The sequence below is a fragment of the Leuresthes tenuis genome, unplaced genomic scaffold (genome assembly GCF_036924035.1).
Source record: "Leuresthes tenuis unplaced genomic scaffold, fLeuTen1.0.hap1 SCAF_8, whole genome shotgun sequence".
In the NCBI taxonomy this organism is placed as follows: domain Eukaryota; kingdom Metazoa; phylum Chordata; class Actinopteri; order Atheriniformes; family Atherinopsidae; genus Leuresthes; species Leuresthes tenuis.
In genome coordinates, this window is record NW_027325362.1 from 23,199,452 (window position 1) to 23,220,396 (window position 20,945).

Consider the following 20,945-nt stretch of genomic DNA (forward strand, 5'->3'; position numbering starts at 1 on the left):
TTTGAACCATCTTTTATGTGTGTACTTGTTCGTGTGTGTTAAAGGGATAAACTTCCTGTTTTGTACTATTTCCTGTTTTCTGTGTCCTGGCAGTTGCTTCTGTCCACAGGACGTAGTGGAGGAGGCCGTGTTGCTGCTGCTCATCACGGAGTCTATGGTGAGATGCACACACACTCATATGCACTCTCTCTCAGTTTCTTTCTGTTTTCAAAGCACGTAAGGAATTGGAACGATCCAACATATTTATTGGAAAAGCCTGCAGCTAGAACTGTCTGTCAAACCACCTTTAGCTTCCTTTGTCTTCATCCCTTCCTTCATCTTCCTCTTCCTTTTCTTCTTTCGGTGTGTGTGTCCATCCAGGCCAGTGGTGACGCCGTGATAAGTCGTCTGCCAGACCAAGCCGAAGCCCGGCAGGCCAGCCTTCAGGATGCCACCTCCGTTTATGACCTGCTCACCATCGGCATGGCCAGGAGGGGGCAGTATGCCATGCTGTCTGAGGTGTGTAGATACATGCTTGCCTTTATTCTTACACTGTGGTGGAGGTCTGAAGAGGGCTGGGGCAAAGAGTGAGAGATGAGACGTGCTTGTGAGAGCTTTGCCTTTGCCAAACTTTTGAATGAATGTCCTTATCACTTTGAGCTTAGGGATTATGTGTCTTTTCCTTTTTGCTTCTCTGTCTTTTCCTCATCTCTCAGCATCCCCCACAATGTCTGTCTTTTTCTGCTCCTTCCACCTTCTCTCGCTCAGAATTCCTCCTCAGTTTTTCTCACCTTTGTTTTACAAGCTCAGTTATACGACCTCTACCCAGATGTGGGAAGTTGGAGAGGCGGAGATTTGAGAGGTTGTCTCAAATTAGGTTTGTCCACCTGTCTGACTGATTCATAGATAGCATCAGTCATTTTATAAAGCAGACCACACACACTCTGAGATAGTTCCTCCTACACTGCTGGGTTGATTTGCTGATATATGAGGCTGGGATGGGACATTTATTTGAAATTAAATGTCAGCCAGTCAGTGCCATGCCTCTTTGATGTCAGGAATAATATTAACATTGACTGATTACATACTTTCTGCTGCATTGATAAATTCATGGAAGCTGCCGGTGTAACATAACTGTGTTATATCAAATATCAAATTGATATCACACAATTATGTCTTTATATCATTACAAGGCTTGATTTTTCTAATGCTTTCCAAACACAGTAAGAAAAATGTTTTCAGAAAAAAAAGTCTGATTCAAACTCTGTGAAGTCTACAGAACAGCTTCAGCTATCTGCAGTGATGGAAGATATTTCAGAGTCAAAAAAGCAATACCGCATCAACAGTTCTATGTTCAGAGATTTGCTTTAAACTGTGAAATGAAAACTAAACATTTAATTTGTATATTACATTATCACAGCTTGTGTTATTGGGTTATTTTTGAAAGTAATGCAAAAGTGATATAGGTTATTATTTCAATACCAAAGTTAAGTTTGTGAACATATTGTTTAAGTGTTACAGTCCCACTCCTGCACTTATTAATTCCCAAAAAACTCATCTTTGTTCATCATAATTGTACATTTTGAAGTTTTTGCCATTAAACCTTTCATGGTCTTAAAATGGCTTGGTTATCACTCTACACCTTTTTCCTTATTTAGGGAATAGGGAACTGGGAATAAATATGTCTCCTTCCATTAGCAGGTAGTCTTGCCAGTTAGCCGCAAGCACCTGCTAGTTGCTTGCCACTAAGTTCTGGCAGTTAGCAACAAATGTCCGGTCCCCTTTTTAGGCCTTGTCGTAACAGCTGGTGTTCACTCACTCAGCTGAGCCAAAATCCTGGCTGCTAGCGGTTAGAGTCTGTTCACTTAGCTGACCGAGTTCTGGCAGCTAGCAGCCGACACTCGCTCACTAGAACGGGCCTAGTCTTTGCAGTTTGCACCCGCTTGCTCAGCTGAGCCAAGTTGCAGCAGCCAGCACCTGGTCACTATCACTCACAGCCTGCGCTAGCTTCTGATTTCATCTGTTTCTCATGCCGACATGCAAAATGTCTGTATAGCCCCACCCCATAAGCCATTGATTTCTCTAATCTTCTATGTAGAAAACACAGGCTATATAACCTTGCCTTGTTGGTGGTGTTTAAAGCAAAAATCCACAGCAAAAATCCACAGTACTGAGGATATTCATGATATATCATGATATGAAAAAGATATGTTATGGAAAGGTTAAAGATTTTGGGGACTTAAAGGGTTTTGTCTGAAATATATTGGTGAAGAATTACATACTGACATAAGGCTGAAATATTCCATGCAGTTCAGCACAGTTCAATTGTACTGAAACCTGTATTATTTATGACTTAAACGCAATGCAGTAAGCTATAAACTTACTACTGTCAGTATATTTAATTCTGGCCAACATAGCTAGCAACCCATGCCTCTTTACACACCCACATGACAAAACTATTCTGTTTTAGGTCAGCTTTAACTACAGTATCCACTTCAGTTTCCCTAATTGCAGTTTGACTGAACGCCAGTTTTAGCTTTACACATTAACCCCAGAGCTTAAATAGAGATTTGTAATAGTTTGGGCCTTCATTAAGCTGTATTAAAAATGGTCAGAGCGCTATATATCAGCAAAGACAGTAACAGCATCACATTCCTCTTTAAATACCACCAACCATCCATGAAACATTAGAATTCACACACTTAGTTCAGTTGTTCATTTAAGAGAAATCTAGAGCTCAGTCAGGATTAACATTTAGTTACTTAGTCCACATTCTCTTATTAAATGATTAGATCCTGATAATGTCCTGTGGCTCTATCCAGCATGGGCATCTTTGTCTGCATGTCACATGGTCAGTGGCATTTCCAGTAAAAGCATTATGCAGTCATAATAGCAGGCAGGTCTTTTTCCTGGTTTAGCTGGCTTCTGCATGACTGACAACATCTCACTGAGCGGCACCCCACACATATCAATCACATCATTATGTATAGAAACAGCACAGAGTGGGTGGTGAGCGGTGACTGACAAGCAATTTCGAGCGAGAAAGATGTGGCCAAGAACAGTGGCCTTTCAGTTGAAATTATCTGTAAAGAGGAAGTAGTAGATGCATTTTCTACACCTAAATTACAGCATGTTCACTAGGCTCTGCCCAGAGCTCTTCTTGAATGTCCTCTTTGTACAAAGTTAAATAACCAAAACATATTTGTGTCTGCATCTCAGTGTCTGGAGCGAGCCATGAAGTTCTCATTCAACGAGTTCCACCTCTGGCATCAGCTGGGCCTGTCACTCATGGCGGCCGGGAAGGTGAGCTCATTTCTCCTTATATATCAGCACCAGTGCCTCACATACACAGCACACCACACCCAAAGGAGACATCTATCTTCTGCAATGCCTCTGTCCTGTTCGTCACAGTGCTCCTTCCTTAACCTCGTGTCCACAGGTGCAACAAATAGCTCCGTCTGGTTGGCGTGGCAGATATAGAGGCTACAACTAGACTAGAACTGTTTGGATGTTACCAAGTACACTGAAAATTGCTAAAATGAACTGTAAAAGTGCATCTATCAGCATTCTTATTCTAAACCATTTGATAAATCTTGTCTATGTGAACTACATGGCAGTCTCATGTTGTGGTGATCTTGCAAAAAAACATTCTTTAACTCCTCACAAGGAGCTGGGATAACTCACAGATGTCGCTTATTCTTTTTCTCCCAGTCCCTTAGTGTGTGTTTTCATGTGTGTGTGCCGATGTATGTGACAGAAAAATTGATTTGAGTTGCAGGATAAAGTGACACTGCAGATCAATGGGGATCTCTTGAAATAGTCTGCTCCCTAGAAGGAGAGGGGCGCCGCCTCAGTGTCGTCAGATCCGCTTCTATTTAGGGCCAGCCCATGTGTGTGTGAGCACATGTGTGTATGCATGTGTCCATTAATGATTGCCCTACATGTATTAAGTGTCTGTGTTTCTAAATGGGTCTATTAGGGCTGTGTAAGGACAGTTGATGTGTGTTTAATACGCTCACTTAAATCCGATCCATGTCATCTGTGCCTGCTGTGTTCACATGAATCACAATCTGATCACTGACATTTGTGTGTGTGTGTGTGTGATTTTGTGTTTTCCAGTGGGTTGGTGCTGTGTCTGTATTTAAAGAGTGTGCCAGGATGAGACCCGAGGACCCTTCATTGCCCCTGTTGGCTGTTAAAATCTGCATTGGTCAACTGCACTGGGTGACTACACAGAACATCCACCTACACCACCTACATGATGCACGTAACACGCACGCACATTGACTGAAATACACGCATTCAGTTGGGTTTTCTCATCTGATGCAGCTACATAGATTATTATTAGAATGCTTATCATATAAAAGTATCCTTACCTCTTGTTTATCGGTCTTGGTGAGATGTTTTTGCACAGACAAGAAGCTGCTTGAATTTAGTCAGGATAAGCTTCTGTGGGGGGCGCTGTTTTTTTACTTGTCTGTTCGGACTTGCTGTGGAGTTTATCATTCTTTCTAAATGTTTTTGTTCAAAGATTAGACATAGAAGTTACACAACAGGAAATTTGCTCCCAGCAAGAGATTTATGAAGGGGTCCACACAACCTGAAAATGAGCACTACTGCTACACAACACAAAGTATATTTATATCCACCTTTGCAATGCTCCAAAACCCTTCAACTCAAAAGATGTAAAAACAGAGGACACATTCTTGGCTTGACCTGCTCACAACTGTCTCATAATATTAGCTCAACATGTGATAAGGTGTCACAAGTTGAGGAGCCAAAACATTATATTCACTACCTCCTACAATGTTGTTGTCCTTCCAAGTGCCGTCGAGGCCTTGAACTCAACGGGACTTCCAAAAGTGTCCCGTGGTATCAAGCACCAAGAATTTATCAGCAGATTGTTTGAGCCTTAACTAACTGCTCACTCCTTTTACCTTCCTTTACTAGTAACAAACGAGAAAGGGAATAGTTTATATCCTGGAATACTAGTTAGTCAGTAGTTACTCACCACATCTGAGCGAGAGCGGCCCACAACCGTTTTGGGGATAATGCAGCCATGCAGTTTGGCCAATATTAGTGTTTCTCTGGCTTTTAGATCTGTCCGTTTGTTGTGCTTTCAAAATATTACACTTTGTGTTAACCAACCAGCCACAACATTTTGCCCACTCCCCTAATATGAAGTGGGTCCTCCGGATGCCCTCAAAAGATCTGAGACAAGGAATATCTGAGGGTGTCCTAGAGTGTCTAATGTCAGGATCTTAGCGATAGACCTAGTTTATGCCGAGGGGTCTTTGAGGATCTGGCTTGTTTCTCACAGATGTAATTTGGGGAGTTTGGAGGCCATTTTAGCCATTTGTAGCCTACAATAGGTCTACTACTGTAGGGGGAGTACTGTTGCTCATAATGTTATGGCTAATGTCAAGATCTGAGAGTGATAAGTTCTCACTAGTTAAAAGAGTCAAGAACCAACAACTTCACAGGAGTTATTCTTAAAAAATTAGTTAATGAAGTTCTTTTTATTGTTGATTTAGAAACAATTTTTTGTAACGTCCCAAAAAGTCACAGTTTGTGTTTCTTGTGCATCAGTGCTGTTCATTCCACTGACAGACCACAAGCTGCAGCTCCTCTGCAGTCATATCAAATTCTTTTCTTGGCTTCCACAGTTGCAGTTTACTGACTTTTTTAGACAGTAGGCATTGGAAGCACTGCAATATATTTTTGTCTCCGTCCTTTGCTTTGCCGGAATATTTCATCCATGTACCATGTACAGGTCCGCAGTCAGTCAGTCAGTTCGTCACCTGGCTTTGTTATGATCAGTTAAGTCCAAATGAGTGAATGAAGTATGCTCATGTCATAATTACTGTTAAATCTTTAGCTTTTTATTACATTTATGAGATATGAGAGAGTATTAACATCTAAAGAAAGGTTTTCTTAATATTTTCAGGGCATCAGAGACATCAAAGTTAAACAAATGTATCATATGATGTGAATATATAATTTCCAAAGGAATGCAACGTCTCTTCATGGAATTTAGTGTAACAGACATAAAACTGCAGGGTGTGTGCTCTCTAAGTTTTAGCACAGCGTCACTCTGTTGCTTGCGTTTTGGGGTTGGCTCTGAGGTCAAGCACATCACTGTTTCCTGGGTCAGCTTGGATACTCATCCGATTCATGATCTGGGCAAAAGGGAGAAAGTAACAACAGCTGTATTTAGCGTGCAGGCAGAGAGGGAATGAGCGAAAAGGGTAAGAGTGAGTCACATACGCAGACAGAAAGGGGTCAGATTAGAAAAGAGGAGCCAATGGCCGAATGAAGAGAGCACATCTGTCAGTGGCTGGAGATCATGGCAGGCCAGAGACACTAAGGAGCTTACAGTTTTAATCACAATGGGACACTATGGCCATAGTGCAGTGTGGCATTACAGAAATGGGCCACCTTTATCCACCATCAGCTCCACTTGACAGCCTGGACTGTAATCTATCCAGCTACATTTTGTTTTTTTACGTCAGTCCACCAGCTCACAGAGTAAACAGTAGCTTTGTGATGAGGTTTAGTAGCCCCATAGGTGGACAAGAAAACCATCTCAAACTTGTGATGTCGCCACAAAGTGCGCGTTCAGTGATCTAAAAGTAAAGCTGCTTTTCTAAATTCTTGAAGAGCAGCAACGCACATGTGAGGTTTCCTCTGAACGACAGTGACATGGAGAAGACAACGGAGAAGAAAAAGAACCCAAACCATAACACTCTTAAGATGTGCGCGGACGGGCTGTTTGTTTTAATGACTGCCTGTTGTGTGCAGTCTTTAAAGTAGAAGGAGATCAGAGAGAGTGAGAGCAGAGCAGGAAGATGAAGGGGAGGGTGCTGGAGCAGTTGGCTCGCTGTAGCGCTGGCTTGCTGTCAAAGGCATTACCCCCTTACGACCACCTACCCACCTGCCCACCCGCCACCAGCTATACCTCACACGGAGTGACAGAGCACCTCGGCTCGGCTCAGCCACGCAATGCCTGCAGCCCGCCGTTGCGTGTGTGGGCGAGCGTGTGTGTCCTTCAGCAAACTCTGTGCTGTCCTTCAGCAGAATCTGTTTGGATGGTTCTCACATAAAACTCACACAAGGCTCAACCATCAATACTTTGATCCCTGCTGCACCATTTTCTGCACAGTGCTGCTAAATTTTCGTGGACAAAGGGATATCAAAAGTCTTGTTTCCATTACAATGTCTGGATTATGCTCTGGAGTTAATGATCTTGGTGGATTTATCTATGCCTATTGTTATAAATCTCACCTGTCCTTGGAAACAGTACTGAGAAAAAGTTTTACACGACTCTTATCTATCCTGCTCACCCATGTGCGAGGCTATTTCAACCCCAAAGCACTATGTTGGCTACAAAAATAACTGACAACAGAGTGAGCTACAGTAGCTACAGTATTGTCCCCACAGAGCCTTGCTCACAACATCACTAAAGCAGTCTGTTAGTATGTTGAAAAAAAACCAGACAGCAAGCCCTTTAAAATAACTAGAACAACTTGCCTAGTCAGTACTGTTGCTGAATGCATTCCGATGTAAAGTGTTGTCACGTCATTTACTGATTTGATTATTTTTAATGTGAATAATAAAAACTTGCGCATTGAACTATCTTTTAAATGAACATAAGCTTAGTTTTATACAATACTGCACATGCAATTAAGAGTATGTGTTTATGTGTTTGTGTTCAGCTCAAAGAGGCAGAGGCTCTGTCCCAGAGTGTGGTGTCTATGGGGGAGGAAGCAGGGGCATTCCTGCCCAGGGCCTACCTGGCTCTGGGACTCTGCTTCAGTCTTCAGGCCTCTGGGGGTAAGAAAAAATGAACAAACAAAAGGAAAAAAATATACGTATAATATGCTCTCACTTAAAAACAAAAAGTGAAGGGGAGGGAGGGACAATCATTTTTTTTCTGATTGGAGCTATTTTGTCATGAAGTTTGTGACTTTTTTCCAAAACCTGACTTTTAAATCCTGTATCCCACCAATGTTAAACACATCTTTTTTTTAACTATGACAAAAATCTTTCAGTAAAATGTATGTCAAGTAGTTTTGTTGCTGAGGGTTAACCAGATTTGAAACACTGAACTCAGTGAATCCCTGTGACTCTGTGGGTTCTCTACATTCCAAAGACATGCATGTTATGTTAACAGGTAACTCTAAACTGGCCATCAGTAAGTGTGCACAGTTTCTGTGTCAGTTTTTTCTTTTGTGGAATTACCAAAAATGTAAAAAGCTACAATTGAACTAAGCCTGATCTTGTTCTCTCTGCAGCTACTTTGAAAGCAGATCGGAATGAATTCAACAAAAAAGCACTGGAAGCTTTGAACAGGTATGTCGCAATTCTCCTTCACATGTTTCTCAGTTGCTGTGTTTTTTCTTCACACATTCATATAAACCTACATGCATAAAGGTATACTTGCTTATCAGCAACAACATTAAAACAGGTGGAATTATTAAATTTTATTATCATGCTATGTCGGTCGTTCGCTTCTACCATCAAAATGAATGGACCCAGGGCCTGCCAGTGGTCTCTTGAAAGGGGAATGCTAGTCAGGGAACCGTTGTATGCCATAGATACAGGAAAGAACTTATCAGTGTGGTATCTGGTTTTCTAACTGCCTCTGATTTAAGTCGCTGTTCTCAATTTAGCATACTGGTATATGGCTCAAAGTGCCACTCCACTTTGCAGATTGGCAAGAATGTTGTTGTTGTTTTTTTAAATATATATTTATATTAACATTTGGAACTGTGGTGTTGGTGTTGGATTTTTGTAGAACTAAAACAACATGCTGCTCGTCAAGTGATGCAGCATAAGGGTTAGCTTCCAAGCTAGCATATGTTGACGACAAGAAATATGGATCTACACAGGAGTGTTAATGCTAAAGAAATTGAATCTATCAATTCGCAAGCACGTGACAGACCAAAGCCTTAAAATTATGAGCCTTCTAGGTGCCAAAGAGACCAGGAAAAACAATGATTAGAAGGGGTAACTGCAGAGAAATAAGTCAGTGTTGTGAGAAAATCCAGTGAAGAATTAAGCCAATTTGCAGGTGAGATAATGGCACTAGCAAATGCTTTCTAACACTGTGTTCAGAGAACTGTTAAGTTCGTCATCAAATATCTGAATATACTAAAAACTTGAAATGCTAGAGTAGTAAACAATACTACAAACAGGACCAAATGCTCACAGATTGACTGGTAAGCTATTAGTCATGTAACAAACTGTTTAACATAAAGTGACACTATGCTTTAAGATGCTGAGCGAGAAAAAGAAAGGGAAATCAAAAGGGAAACGTGAACTGTTAGATTAGCAAATAAGAGTGAACAGTTCCTGTCTCTGTGGAGCTGGATCTGTCACCGTTCTGTCACTATCGCTTTCTCGGTCTTATATACCAGCGTCCTGGCAGGCTGTTGCTAATGAAAGCACTGAAGTGGCTGCAGGGAGCGAACTACTAGCTACTCTCCATACTCCATACAATCTCTGGGTACAATATGCTCCTGTCTAAAATGAGCACATGTTTTTTGAGATACGATTGAAAAACCTGTAGACTTTGTGTTCACAGTGCAATCTGCAGAAGCTATAAGGCAGAAATAATTCACAGTGATGACAATAGCAAAGAAAGATCAATGCAAATTTATATCTCACAATATACATTAAATTGATTAGTAACTTTTAAAACACATTTCCACAGTAAACTTTGCAATTAACACAACCTGCCAATGGCCTTTTAATCTGTTTAGCATCACCAACATCTGATTTATGATACTTACAACCAATTAAAAAGTCTCAGTTCTTCTTATGTAATTTGTTTTTGACACAATATGACGCTTCTATCTGTCGTTCCTTCACAGAGCTCGGACATTAGACCCTCAGGATGCACAGATTTCTATGTACCTGGCTCTGCAGCTGGCCCTTGTACGCGAGGTAGAAGCGGACACATAAGAATGACTTTGCAGTGTTTTTCATCAGCTTTTTGTAAGTTTTACCTGGAAAAATGGGTTTGTAACTGTCAGGTGTCAGCAGCTATGGAGCCCCTGCAGGCAGCTTTATCTCTCCGTGGGGATGACTTGCACTCCCTCCACCTGCTGACCCTGCTGCTGAGTGCCCAGAAGCATCACCGTCATGCCCTGGACACCCTGGGCCTGGCCCTCAGCCAGCACCCTGACAACTTCAAGTAAAACCCACTGCACCATCCCACTCATGCGTGAAACAGAAAATGTTGGCAGAAGTGTTGGTGAATTGAGGATAAGAAAATCGATTGCTGTACTTATGAAACTTGTTTATGATACTTTTCTAAGTTGGCGCGTTTGTGAAGAAGAGTAACTCCAGTGAGTTGTGCAGCGAAGGCCTGTCCTAACACCAGCCCTCTCAGTAGGGATAGGGTGTCTCAGCTCCACTATGTTGGAGGCCAAGCACACAAACACACTCACACTCTTGAAGCCTTATTTAGATGTGCCGAAGCAGAAGCCTGCATTGCGGTACCTATGCCCCTCATACACCCTTACCCTTTTAACACTGCAGCGTGACCCCAGTTTAGTGCTGCTTTTTTGAAAGAACTGGCACGTCCTACCACACTAGCCTACCTAATGCTACACACAACAGGTTGACACAAAAAAGTAATAAAAGTAAATAAAAAATTATACTGACTTTTAAACCCTAAGTTAGGGCCTTGAACCTATAACATTTAATTTGTTTCTAACATATGGATCCATGCATGCCTGAATACCTGCTTTAATACTGCACAATACTGCATACTTTTTCCAGTATAACAGACGTGATAGATAACATAAGCATGAGAAAATTAAGGAAGTACTGAACAGACTCAAATAAGTAAAGTAATTAGTATTGTTAATATTCCTATTACAACCCAGCTCACGCTACTGATTACTACTAGACATGATTCTAGTTACTCTTCTGCAGCAAAAACACCAAAAACATGCTCATTTGCTGTGGAGGATGTCTGTTGTATTAGACATTGACCACATGAATTGTCATGGCTAATTATTTCACATTAACAATATTATGGAAGCATGTTGTATCATCTTTCTGATGTGATCTTACTATATTACAAAGCTCAGTAAAGCATTTCGTAATGCAGCCATTTGGGGTCAGTGTTGGCCTCCACGGCCCCGGTGCAGACAGATGGGTTGCATTCATACATCAGGAAGGAGAGGAAATGCAGAAAAACAAGATAAAATTGATTAAATAACGAAGGACACACAGTAGGAGCCTGACAGGAGGAAGAAAATGAAGGGATAGAGTGGGTGGATGCTTTTATAACTATGCAAGCTTTGCGGATCAGTGCTGTATCTACAGTTGGAAGACAAAATCTGTTCTCTGTCTGTCTAGATGCACAATCGCACACTAAGAAACGCACACACCTCCTCCGTAGAGACACTTGACTGCTTTGACCCATTTAAGAGCTCTTTTCCGGGCTCAGCCAATCACATTGCTCTCTGCGCCAGGAATCCCCATCGCCCCGGTAACCATGAGGTCATATGGGCAGAGCAGGCAGCATCAGTTGTTGTTTCTAAACTGTTGTTATGGATTGGCAGAGAGACATCGAGTCATACAAAAATAAAGAGAGATAACAATCTTTGTATTTTTAGTTTGCTGAATGAAACATCTTGAGTTCACATAATTTGTTTTTGTTTTTTTTCGAAAATGGATTAACTGAATCGTTACCTTTGCAACTTATTTCCTATAGCTTTGCAAAGACAAGACTTATTTCCTATAGCTGTTGCAATAACTTCGCTGTCACACCAGTTAAAGCTATCTGACATGAAGCAAAAGATCAAGAGACATACAATGAAGCTCTGCACAGGCATGAAATTCTAAACCAAAATCTCAAATGCCAAAGAGTACTGGTGTAAGTGTATTTGGGTAATAGAAATATGGTAAGCTTGCACTTGAATGAAGCTATCCATAATAATGAAGAAAACAGGCAAAGGCAGCTTTATGGCCCACAGTGAGCATTAGCATTCGCTAACTAACTGAGAGTTGCCTAGAGTTACCCTTTAGAGTTTAAGTCAAAGTTAGCAACTAGCCAACTTTACTAGTCTGTAAAGCATTTGGCAACTAAATTGCATATTTTGTTATTGGTTGGGAATTAAAACCAGAACTGAAGGGAGAGTGAATGTTCCTCAAATCAGCAGAGACACAGCTGTAGCTAAATTAATACCAATATAACTCTATGCCTCCTGCTTAGTAACAAACTAAATGTTTGCTAACACATTAGCCTCTATCAGTAAATGCAGTTTTATATACCAAAAGTGAATATATTGTGCAAATTATGCCCGAAATCTCCACTATTTGGCAGGAATATGGGAAAATAAACAAAATGGGAAATTAAAACAGCCAAGTTTGTTAGCTGATAAATTGGAGGCTGTTAGCCTCTAATGGAGAGGTGTTGTCCCTTTTACATTCCCGAGGATTCAAGGTTATGTCTTGGTGTCCTTCAACTCTCCCGCAGTTAAACAAAACTCTCAGATCTCTACATTGTGCAGCTAAGTATCTTATAAAAAGTTGTTATTTGTGTCAGCTTTTAAACTGTTACTTTTATATACCGCAAAGCCACACAACAATGTAACATAATTCAACTAGTTGCCTCTCAATAACACCATGTTTGTTTCCATGGAGATAGAAGAAAAAATTCCATGTGAGAACAAATACAGCATTGTGGCTTTGCACTGTAAACAATATGGTATTAGAATTGCAGTAGTGAAGTGCTGGATTTCAACATGTAATCACCAACATTATTTCCATTCTATAGTAAACCGAAAATGCAAATGGAAATCGACTGAAATCCAGCCACCCCGGACCTGCCGAGCGGAGGCCAGGTTGCAGACCTCAAACTCAGAATGAGAGATCAAGACAGAGACAGAGAAAAAGAGTGAGAGGAGGTGTTTTCTCAGCAAGAAGCTCATAGAATAGAAGTGAGCATCTTAGATCAAAGCTCAAATTGTGCACAGCGCTGGGCATTCTGCGACTGTCATACGTGTGTCTGCGCTTGTGTGTTGTGAGGGTGGGAGGATGTGAACATTTGTACAAGAGCACAATCTTACACATGCATGTATTGTGTTTTTGCATGTATGCATGGATGTGTGTGATTGTTGTTAGCCACTGGCTCTCTGCACCACAGCAAACTGTCAGCTCGCTGTAGCATACCGAATTTCTCCTTCCTCCTCTTCTCCCACATCCTCTACCCCCGGCTTCTGCCTTCCTCTCTCTCCATTGCTTCCTTCCTCTCTTTCTTTCTTGCCCTCATTTTCTTTCCTTGCACACACTGTCGTTTTTTATTTTCTTTTATTTCTCTCTGTCTCGATTTCTGCCTTTTCTTTGAAATTTTAATCACCTAGTAAATGGGCATGCATTTCAATGTGAAATGGGATTCTGCTACAGATTGAGAGAGAGCTGAGGCAAGAGAGGGGGAGGGTTGTGTTTGTGTGTGTGTGTTAAAGGAGGGGGGGGGGGGGGGGGGGGGGGGTCAGTGATTGTGGTCTCGCAGTTTGTACTAAAGAGAATGATTAATCCCTGCCTTTGATTCTTTATTCATCTGACGGGTTGTGTGTCTTGGGTGCACGCTTGTGTGTGCATCTGTTCAAACATATATTAGCCTGCACTTGCATGCCTAGCTCACTGTGTGATGGGCTTCACAGTGTAGCATGTCTGCACAGGCTTGTGTGTGTTAATCTCTATGCATGTGCCTCATACATTCACTATCTATGTGTGTGCACAGACAGTATATACTTGTGTATGATGCACATGTGCACTTGTGCGTGCTCAGGTCTCATGTGCTTGCAGCGAATGCACACTCTGATCTGTGGGAGTGCAGAATGAGTAATACTGTAGCTGGACCATTTTTTTCAAGGGAACATTATTAGCTATTTTTATGTGGAGTTTACGCTGGCACTCACCACTCTTAGCCGTCCACCACCGAGCATTTACTCCGAGCTACACTACTCACTGCCTTCAGTCCTCAAATATGTCACTGTGCACACGCCAGGCTGTAAATGAACGCCTTTGTAATCTGCTGTGTAGTTTTGAGTGTTGCAATCTTGATGAAATCCATCTTCTCTGAATCTGCTGGTGAACACACGGATGGTCTTGAAGCTGTGACTAACAAGGAGATTCACAAGATTCTGTGCCTTGATAGGTTGGATCAGTGTCTCATTATTAAATAGTTATCATCTTTTTAATTCATCGTTAATTTAGTAAAAATTCATGATGTAAAATTGTGATTTAGTTGCTTTCCTAAAAAGGCCATATTAGTTTACTTTTCTATAGTACTTTTCAAAAAGCAATAGGTTAAACATCTTAAATCTTCTTAAATGAAGAAGATTTCCTGTTTTCTGTTTTACTACCAGTTAGTAATGTTTGCTGTTTCTCCAACTCAAGCCTTCCTCCATGTTTCCTCTCCAACAGTTGCTTCTGTGTATCTGCTTTTTCATTGGCTAATCATGATGGTGATTGATGCCGCTGTCTGTCAATCAAAGCTATGCCTTGCACAAGGGGGCCACATGGGTCAAATGTTCACGTTTCCCGGCAAGCTTTTAATCTAAATCATCAGCAGCTTTATTGAAGGGGATGTGTGTGGAAAAAAATCACTGTTTTCTGTACTTGGCAGCTTATTGTTGGAGTCTTAAGTCACCACCAACTCACAACCTCAGAAAAAACATGATCTAGCATTCCTGGGCCCCCTAGATCTGAAAATTCGGAGAGCCTTTCCCAGCCTTCTGTATCTCCACCTAGCTTCAGCCTCAGCTTCAGCTTCAGATGATGCTGCATTCGCTGCTCCTCAGAAGTGAAAAGTCATTGAATGCACCATCTGTACAGTGTCATTAGCTGCTGTTTCAAAAACACATATGGGTGAAATATTGGATATATAAGTGGAAGTTGTTAATGTTAGCCTCTAAGAACATAAACAAAACACAGAGGAATGGAGCCACAGGGAAGTTAAGAGTTTACGGAGCCGATATGTGACGGAGGAATAAATTTGGGAGTAGTTATTAACCAACCGGAGGCTGTTACATTCTTACTTTCAACTTCGGCCTGTTTAACACATGGCACTAGTGACAACACAGTGCCTACAAGAGGGATCAGTAGCTCACCAGTTGTCTGTGGTTCAACTGAAATTTAAGTATATAAGAATAAAATTGCCACTCAGATATTATATTTTATTTTGGTTTGGTGTGTGGTCTGAGCTCTTAGGCTATTTATTGAATGCTCTCTTTCACCTTGATCCATCTCAAAAGAGGCAGACCCTGAAGAAGAGAGGGGTGGGTCCACAGTCCAGTGGCTCACGCCACACCCCCTTGATCCCCTTGAATAGAGATGTAAATTAATGGAAGTGTTTAATGAAGTCATGGAGTTGCTGCACTGTCTCTCTGAATTATTTTGACCAAAGCATGTTCCAAACATTTTATAAGGACCTCAGAAAATTGCGTGAGCTTCTGACGAAAAAAGGCAAAGCTTGTCTCATTTAATAATAACTCATACTGCACAGTCGGAAAACATGTTAAACTGTAGTTGTGCAGTAAAAGAAGAAACAAGTAATGGCAGTTATTTAGTCAACAGTCAATTAGAGCGAAAATCATATCTGTTTTGTTCGCACTCATGGCCTAGAAATATGAATACATTCCAAAGGATCTGTCTCAAAAAGTGACCTCGTCAGACATTTTATTTGCAGCTCAGTGAAACTTGACACTTTGTATTACAAAGTACATATCAAAACAGTTGAAATGCTGTGTATTCACTGCAGTACAAACTAGAAACATATCAAACTTTTGATAGTGAGACATTTTACTATTTCATGAAATAGCAAGCAGGCCGGTTCAGCACCTGAGCTCTTCTATTAAGAAGTCGTGCTGTTTCTAACAGATGCAGTATGCGATTTAGCATTGTCTCGCTGAAATATGCAAGGCCTTCTTTGAGAAGGACATTGTCTGGATGGGAACATATGTTGCTCTACGGCTTGTCTACACCTTTTAGCACTGATGGTGCTATTCCAGATGTACAAGTTGCCAGTTCCATTGGCACTAATGCACTCTGGTGGGTGGATCATGCTTCCATATGTCTTACTCTTTGCATGATACAGATTTAACCTGCTTTTTTGGATGGCACAACGAACTGTGTTCACAGACAGTGATTTATTTGATCACATTTGTTGCCCTCCAGCTTCTCAAAAAGGGGGGGGGGGGGCTGTGTCTACAAAGGTTGTGTTTTATATTTATATCTATATATATACATTTGTCATCCGACAAAAAGTTTACAGCTGATCCAGTGCATTTTATTCATCTATCAGTTGTGGATATTCCCAATCTGACACCGAAACCAAGCAAAAGCACCGCTCACTCTTTTTTTCAGTCCTTTATAGCTGTCTTCCAAAACCTTTTGATTTGATACTCCATTTTTTGTCAGTTTCTGTTGCGCTATCTGCTGTAGGAGTTCGGCTGCATAGTTCTGTGCATCCGTAACTGTCATAACGTGTCTGTGATAGGTCTTGCAATAGGCAACAGGCATTAATAGTTGTATATACAGTATTAATACCTGAGATTGGTGCAGAAATCACTACAAGGTCTGTGGCTTGCAGGGTGCAAGCAGACACAATTCAGCAAGACACATTCATGGTCGATCTAAACTGTGTTCAATACAGCAAGAGGAAGCTGCCACTCGTAATCACACTCATTTGAATGTATTCAAAACCTCAAGAAATCAAAAGTTTTTTTTTTTACAACATTAGCTGGAAAGCTTCATACCCGATGTCGATAATGAGTTACCAGAGTTACCCCAGAAATATACTGATGCACTGCCATGGGGGGGGGTTAAGAAGAACTATGCCTTCCCATGTCTGCCTGCGCTTCATTCTGATCGGTATCTACTTGTGTAAGAACAGAATTTGTGGTAAATATACAAGTAGTGCATCGGTTATATGAGACTCGATTTTGTAACACAAATCTAAGCTGATTTTCTGTTTTATATCCAGCTTACAAAGAGAATCCGTTTTTTTTTTTTGTATGCATAATATACAGCCCTACACAAACACACACCCACACTCACAAACACTTTGTCACATATCAGCACCCTGATGGGTTTACACCGTCGCTATCCTTCTAAACGCTTTGTCACACTGGTAATGGGAGGCCCAGAGACACACAATCACACAGACACACTCTCTGGTGGACTCCTACTGGCAGGCGTATCCTTAACACAGCATCCCTTGGCAGCACTTGTCATCTGCATGTCAGTAAATCCAACCTCCTTCTCCCCACACGCATGCACTTTCAGTTTTTTCTTTTCAAAATCCCATCATTTTCACTTCTCACCATTCACACACACCCATCCCCCCAATCTTCCACCAACCCTTGAGTCTGTAACGAGGCCCGTTTCAACAAGAGTTTTCTCCCCTGACACAAGCTCCTTTCTCTCTCTGCCATTGATCCTCACCCTTCTTCCATCACTACTTCCATCTCCTCATTTTTACTTTGCTCCTTCACTCTTTTCCTCATCCTCCACCTACCACTCCCCACCCACCCTCTGACAGGAGAGCACAGAATAATTGGAGGAGCCTTCAACAGCAGGGCGGGCGTCAGATGTGGTGAACTCCATAGTCTCTCCATCTTTCTCTTTCTCTCCTCACTCTCATGGATGAGTGATGCCCACGACAGACTGCCTCCTCTGAGAGTCCCTTCTGGCAATTACTCAACGTGCACACACACACACACACAAGGGCACACAAACATGTTCTCGTTAGAGACTCCCACATCACTTAACCAGTTGTCTTCAACTTAAAGGGCCGAACGGAAACACTCTATGGCGTCTACTCATCAGCCTCTCAACACACCGCAACATGGACACAAGCACACCTCACACACTCTTAAAGCTTGTTGTTGATGGCTATCTTTACCCTGGGTCTGTTTTTATTGATCCATGTTAATGTTGCCTGCACTTTACACGGTGATTGCAGGACTCCAAATGCACACATCCAGTACATACACACATGCATGACCTCATACACATGTTTATATGTGTCATCCACACCACTGTTTCAGATAGATTTTTTTCTTGCAAATCTATATTGTTTGCTTACTACTTTTTTGCTGAGTCTCATGTGTTTCTTCCTCTTTTATTGTATGTTCACCGCTACTGTGATCAATGACAATAAGAATAGGTTTGACTTGGTTTGGCTCCAACTAGACATGACCTCGAGCTAAGTTTTTATACAGTTTATAGTTTGATTTCTCGATTGGTGTAAAAGTAGTGGTCCACCTGATCGTGTGATAAAGTTATCATACATCAAAGGGCTCGTTTTTTACACAAAAATGACTGTGTTATAATTGGCTTTGTTCTTAGACATTAAGGATTCATATTCTGTATTTTTCTGAACAATCTATGTTCTTATTTTGTCCACTCTGCTCATACTACATAATGTATGGTTCAGAACTTTAAGATAGTTAAAAAACTGGGACAGGTCTATCTTGTCAGATAGGTCTGTTATATTAGATACGCGCCTAAAACAACACTCACACACACACACACACATTGTTTAACACATCCCAAAGAACATGATGTGGGCAATGGTTGGCCTGTTCATGTCACTAATAACTGGCCAATTATACTCAGTTGTGTGTAAGTCTGACCTCTGTAAGACAAATGTGAAGAAGATAGATATGAACTATTTCTGGATATCGGGGGCTACACAGCTGACGGATTTCCTGTGAGAGCTCTGTCACTCCGAGTCCAGCGCTGCCATTCTTCACCTGTGACCACTAAAAAATACTTTGTTTGATTTAAGATTTCTCCGGTTTGTTCTTGGGCTTCCAATGAAAGAATCGAGCTGACAATTGCCTATGTATTTCCCGTGTCTTGGTCCAGTTTGCTGCTGACAAAGGTGAAGCTTGAAGAAGTTATGTTTGGCCCTGCCACAGCCCTGCAGACCTGTGAGGAGATGCTGCAAAGCTGGCAAAGCCGTTATGATGTCAGCCGCTCCAGGTGAGTGTGCTCATTCTGCTTTGCCTATCACTTAATGCTCAAACGTTTTTCTGCACGGGCCTCGGATTCAAGCACAACTACTGTCATGGTTAAGTCCTTACACTTATATTGCTGATGGCTCCTCCATTTAATTTCTAACATGTGAGAGAGGTTGTAGCTAGAAAGTAAGGGACGAATCTCGTCTTATATTGATTTCAGTGTGTGTCAGATCAGTGATGGAACCAGCCATATTTAATATACTCTCATTGGGATGGCACAGAAACCAAGGACTGATTATTATTTTTCCTGCATGGCACATAGCTGTAGGGTGTAAGAGTAATATTTTTGGTCACCCTTATTTACATACATGACTGCTATGTAGTAGTACACTACGTTTATTTAACCTTTGACTAATCAAATGAGATCAATCATAGTGTGTCATGTAAAGTATCATCCCTACAAGCGGCAGAAGGGTAATATGACTCATATGAGCGTTTCCACACGAGAGTAGAAATTATTCTTACGTTTATGAAACCACAAAGTCCTTATAAGGAGGACGTGCTTTCAGCCATGCACCTTTGTGTGACATGAGCTTGAGATCAACATATGTTTCCATAAATGACACAACGATACTTTACTAAAACACTTTTGACACTTCCAGAGTTACATTCAAATCCAACGTGTTAAGATGAAACTTTGTTGCTTGGTTGGCTCTCGGCAGTGGCATCACCTGGTTAGGGTCAGAGATCAAAATTACTCGGGCTGGGCTAACGAATGCAAGTTGCTCTCATGACATCTAAAGGTCAGATATTGTTTGAACATAACTATTGACTGCGTAGGTGAACAAATACCCCATGAGTATGTTTTGGAAAGAAGAAGAGCCTCATTGGTTGTGTGGTGTGCCAGACTTAAGTCCACCATGACAATGGCCACCCCTGGCCCCCTCTTGGCTCCACCCGTGCCAGATTTTTAAAGGACCTGCTGCATCACACATTAGGTCCAGTTAAGGGCCGTCTTCATCACTTTTTCTTTAATACCTTCAGCAATATTGGAAACACCTATCCATTTATCCAGATGAAAAGATGGCATGACATAACTGAAACTGAGTCATTTTTTATCCTTTTTTGCTTTAATTGTAATGGAGTTTGGGCGCACTGCTGAAAGGTGTTCAGTTTAGTATACAATGGAGGTCATTACTGAAAAGCCACTTATAGCAAGCATGGATTGCAGAGCCTCGCAGGGTTTTCATCTCAACACTTTTTTGTCCAAAAAAGCCTTTTTAAATGAAGGATGTGCATTACCAGGAAAACAAATTAATTAATTAATTTGGATTTATTTTGGACAGACTTCCTCTTTGAACTCAAACAGACTTGGAGCTTTTTTATCTAATGCACCACAACCCAGGAGACACATTTTTATTCCTTAAAAGGATTTGTACATGTGTGCATAAAATGTCTGTATTGACCAACAAAAAAACATTACTAAGTCATGTTAAGTTTCTTGTACGTGTACATGTCCATGTTTGTGTGTTACAGTGAGACAGATGACAGCAGCAGTATACCGATGGCTGAGAGAACAGAGGTCAGCCCTGGAGGAAGGAAAACCTCTATCCACCTCAACCTCCCCGATTTCCAGGACACCTCCACAGGTAAGCTTCCTTCTTACTTCAAATCTTTTCAACAGCGCTATCACTGTGCATATTTGGATTGCAACATGTATCGATTACTTTAAGGTAAACACCCTTCCCTTCGGCTTTGGGTAAATATCAGTAAGAAAGGTTGATTTGTAGGTCAGGCTAAATCTCCCCACATTTGACCTATGCGGGATTAAAACCTTGTTTGCCTATCTGCAGCTCAGTTTGGGGGAGCAGATGTGTTGTTTAAATACCAATTATGTGACTCAGCTCTACACCTGTGTTTCTTGCAGGATCACACTGATCAGACAGAGGATATATTCTGGAACAGAATGAATGT

General features: G+C 41.4%; 1 protein-coding gene across 2 annotated transcripts in view; it reads left to right on the top strand.

Annotated features, from left to right (window-relative positions):
- ttc7a (tetratricopeptide repeat domain 7A) overlaps positions 1–20,945 on the top strand; it is a 60,169-nt gene that overhangs the window by 15,208 nt on the left and 24,016 nt on the right. For both annotated transcript variants that reach the window (XM_072391448.1, XM_072391449.1), the window contains 10 exons: positions 94–157; positions 361–498; positions 3,199–3,282; positions 4,099–4,203; positions 7,695–7,812; positions 8,274–8,331; positions 9,855–9,927; positions 10,017–10,177; positions 18,877–18,993; positions 20,508–20,620. In XM_072391448.1, coding sequence (XP_072247549.1) covers positions 94–157; positions 361–498; positions 3,199–3,282; positions 4,099–4,203; positions 7,695–7,812; positions 8,274–8,331; positions 9,855–9,927; positions 10,017–10,177; positions 18,877–18,993; positions 20,508–20,620 — 1,031 coding nt within the window. The remainder of the gene's footprint in view (positions 1–93; positions 158–360; positions 499–3,198; positions 3,283–4,098; positions 4,204–7,694; positions 7,813–8,273; positions 8,332–9,854; positions 9,928–10,016; positions 10,178–18,876; positions 18,994–20,507; positions 20,621–20,945) is intronic.